The 2,960-nt window shown below is 35.2% G+C and overlaps 1 protein-coding gene across 1 annotated transcript; it reads left to right on the top strand.

The window, feature by feature from the left end:
* Positions 1 to 1,745: 1,745 nt before the first annotated feature.
* Positions 1,746 to 2,276, top strand: LOC110699073 (auxin-binding protein ABP19a-like). Its single transcript, XM_021876567.1, has one exon. The coding sequence runs from the start codon at positions 1,746 to 1,748 to the stop codon at positions 2,274 to 2,276; it is 531 nt and encodes a 176-aa protein (XP_021732259.1).
* Positions 2,277 to 2,960: the final 684 nt, after the last annotated feature.

The following is a 2,960-nucleotide window of genomic DNA, read 5'->3' as shown; positions in this document are numbered from 1 at the left end:
GTTAAACTGAGCTGGGTTGAAATGGGTTGTGTCGAAAATTTTGGACCCACGACACAACCCGGATTAAATCCGAGCTGTGCCGGGCTGTGCCGGATTGAAACCGGGTCGGACCCACGTGACCCACCAGCCGTGCGAGTTAGGGTGGGCTGGGTCCAACCCGGCCCACTGGCCACCTCTACATGTCCGGTAGGGGAGGGAATCGTGAAAGAGGTGGGTCCGATAGGGGAAGGCAACTAATTTCGACATGCAACTAGTTTGGCAAGGGGAGGGGAGCTCCAATAGGCGGCAGGGGAAAGAAGGGCAATTTTTTTATTCCTTTATTTTTAATTTTTTTTTTTAAAAAAAATATTAGAAGGTGACACTTGGCAGTCACCTTCTAAAACCGATTGTTATTCCTCATACCGGTAAAAGTCTCATTTTGAAAATATGGAGTATAAAGGTGGAATTGTTTCCACAATACGCTAAGGTGAAATTGTTTTGAGACGAAGATATGCCAAAGGTCGGATTATTAGTTTTAATTTTTCCTTACAATTATGCACATAAATCATGCATGATCTTGAATTATGCACATAAACCCCTCCCCCCCCCCCCCCTCTCAACCACTCTACACCACCCCCCTTCAACCAGTCTACACCACCTTAAAATCACCCTGCAACCACCTTTCAATCACCCCACCCCCCTTAAAACGAGCCTAAACAACCACAAAACCCCCGTTACCAATCCTAACACGTCTAAAAATAACCCTAGTAATCAACCAGCAAGGGTCGTAGCCCCCGAATCGTTAAACCCCACCCTAGTTTATTATGTAAGACCGCTCAAAGATTATTTTTTTTTTGACAAATTTTCAACTTTTCAACCTGAATGAGTTATTAATTTCTCCATGTTAAGTGTCTTCTTCAAGTTTCCAACAATTATTAATCTTTTGAATGTTATTTTTCTTGTCCAAAAAATTTCAAGGGTGAACCTAGAACAAGAAGAAAAATTACACTTGTAAATCAATAAACACACTTTTGAATACTAATCGAACAAATTCAAGTTTTTATGCTTATCAATACGTAGAACTGTGGAAGTATAAATTTCTCAAACAACGCATGTAAGTGTCTCAATATATTGAGGAAATAAAAATGTCAAATACTTTAAAGCTAAGGGGCTATTCCTTCTAGATGGTTTATATACTAATCTAAACATCGAATTAGTTTTAGTAACATGAGTTATTATGACACTTGTTATTAAGTGTTACAAAGTACTAGCTTAGAAATATATACCATCAAATCAATATACTTGTTTTTAAATGGAAGAAATTTATAGGTAAATGATAAAGTTGCTGCCCTTATCCAATGTCAACTTCGGCATCATTTCAATTCATCTTTGCATCTAACATTCATCATGAGTCTATTTGTAAAGGAATGTAATCATTTAATTGATAAAGAACACAATCATATCATTCACTCCATTAATAAAATTAATTCTTTAAATGTTTTTCTTAGAAAAAGGGCGCAATCTCTATGATTAAATGATTAGGCAACTCATATATATATAGTAGGGAGTGATTTGCCACTTTGATATGCATGTAAGTACACCAACAAGTAGAGACCAAAACTTCATAGCACATACATACATCCACATTACTTATCTTATCTTTCAATTAGATGGAAAGCCTTATAGGTTTTTTAATCCTCTCTCTTGTAGCATCTTTTAGCCATTCCGTCCAACACGATTTTTGTGTAGGAGACCTTAGTCGTCCGATGGGACCAGAAGGATATGCTTGCAAAGATCCCACTACAGTCACTAGCGATGACTTTGTTTACACAGGGTTTCGTGGTGAGAAACCCACCACAAATATTTTTCGAAATCATTTAACTCTTGCATTTGCAAATGCATATCCAGCTTTGAATGGTCTAGGCATTGCTTTGGCGAGGTTAGACTTTGCAGTGGGAGGAGTTATCCCAGTTCACTCCCACCGAACATCAGAAGTCCTTATTGTAGCAAAAGGGACTATTATTGCAGGGTTTATTGATACGAACAACACTGCATACTATAAAAAGTTAGAGGTTGGTGACGTTATGATGTTTCCACAAGCCATGCTACATTTTCAAGTTAACGTTGGTAAAACTCCGGCTCTTGCCTTTGTAAGCTTGAATGGTGCAAATCCAGGATTACAAATCACTTCATCTTCTCTATTTGAGGGAAATTTACCTGGTGAGATCGCTGAGCAAATCTCTCTTCTAAGTCATCAAGAAGTTACACGGATGAAGAAGTTATTTGGCACAACTTAATATATTATTAAGTTACCTCTTTTTCTTCTCCCATCTTTTAATTTATCTTTTCTTTGTATTGCATGGCATCTATTAAGCTTGATCATTTACTTTATTACTTGCATGTTAAGTACAAATATAATTTTATTCCAAAGAAGGGGAGGAGGAAAAAAGAGCCCAACAAATGTTATAATTAATGTCTTAAGTATTTTACGTTCAACTTTCTAAGGAAAAAATGTTTCCTATTTTATTCATTACTTAAGTTTCGTGACATGTAACCTATTATATATGTACTAATGTATTATGTATTTATTTATTGGTAAATTTTATGTTAAATAGAGTGTATATTTTTTTTTTCCTGCTGATTTAGTTTTAACAATCAATATTTTGTAGTCTTAAAAAAAAAAAAAATCGATATGTATATATTATCATTCTAATTAGATACGTGCTTGTTTAGTTGATACTAGTCCAAAAATATAACTTCGGAGTAAAAAATGAAATGACTATGAAGTGGAACAAAATGAAATTACCTAGTTGACTATATAATTTCTTTGGAATTATTTTTCAAACCAAATGAACATATATAAAGGTGCTTATATTTAGAGTTGGCCAAATTAAATCAATGAAATCAAACTTCCCATAGAAACTCCATTGATAATCAAATTAAGTTGGTTGTGAACTTCCATGGAAATACGACATCTAAGG

This window comes from Chenopodium quinoa, unplaced genomic scaffold, assembly GCF_001683475.1.
Source record: "Chenopodium quinoa cultivar QQ74 unplaced genomic scaffold, ASM168347v1, whole genome shotgun sequence".
Classification (NCBI taxonomy): domain Eukaryota; kingdom Viridiplantae; phylum Streptophyta; class Magnoliopsida; order Caryophyllales; family Amaranthaceae; genus Chenopodium; species Chenopodium quinoa.
Note: the sequence above shows the minus strand (reverse complement) of the source record. Positions and strands in the feature narration are given on the sequence as shown.

Coding starts and splice junctions, on each gene's coding strand:
- LOC110699073 (XM_021876567.1), top strand. CDS start 1,746: ATGGGACCAGAAGGATATGCTTGCAAAGATCCCACTACAGTCACTAGC.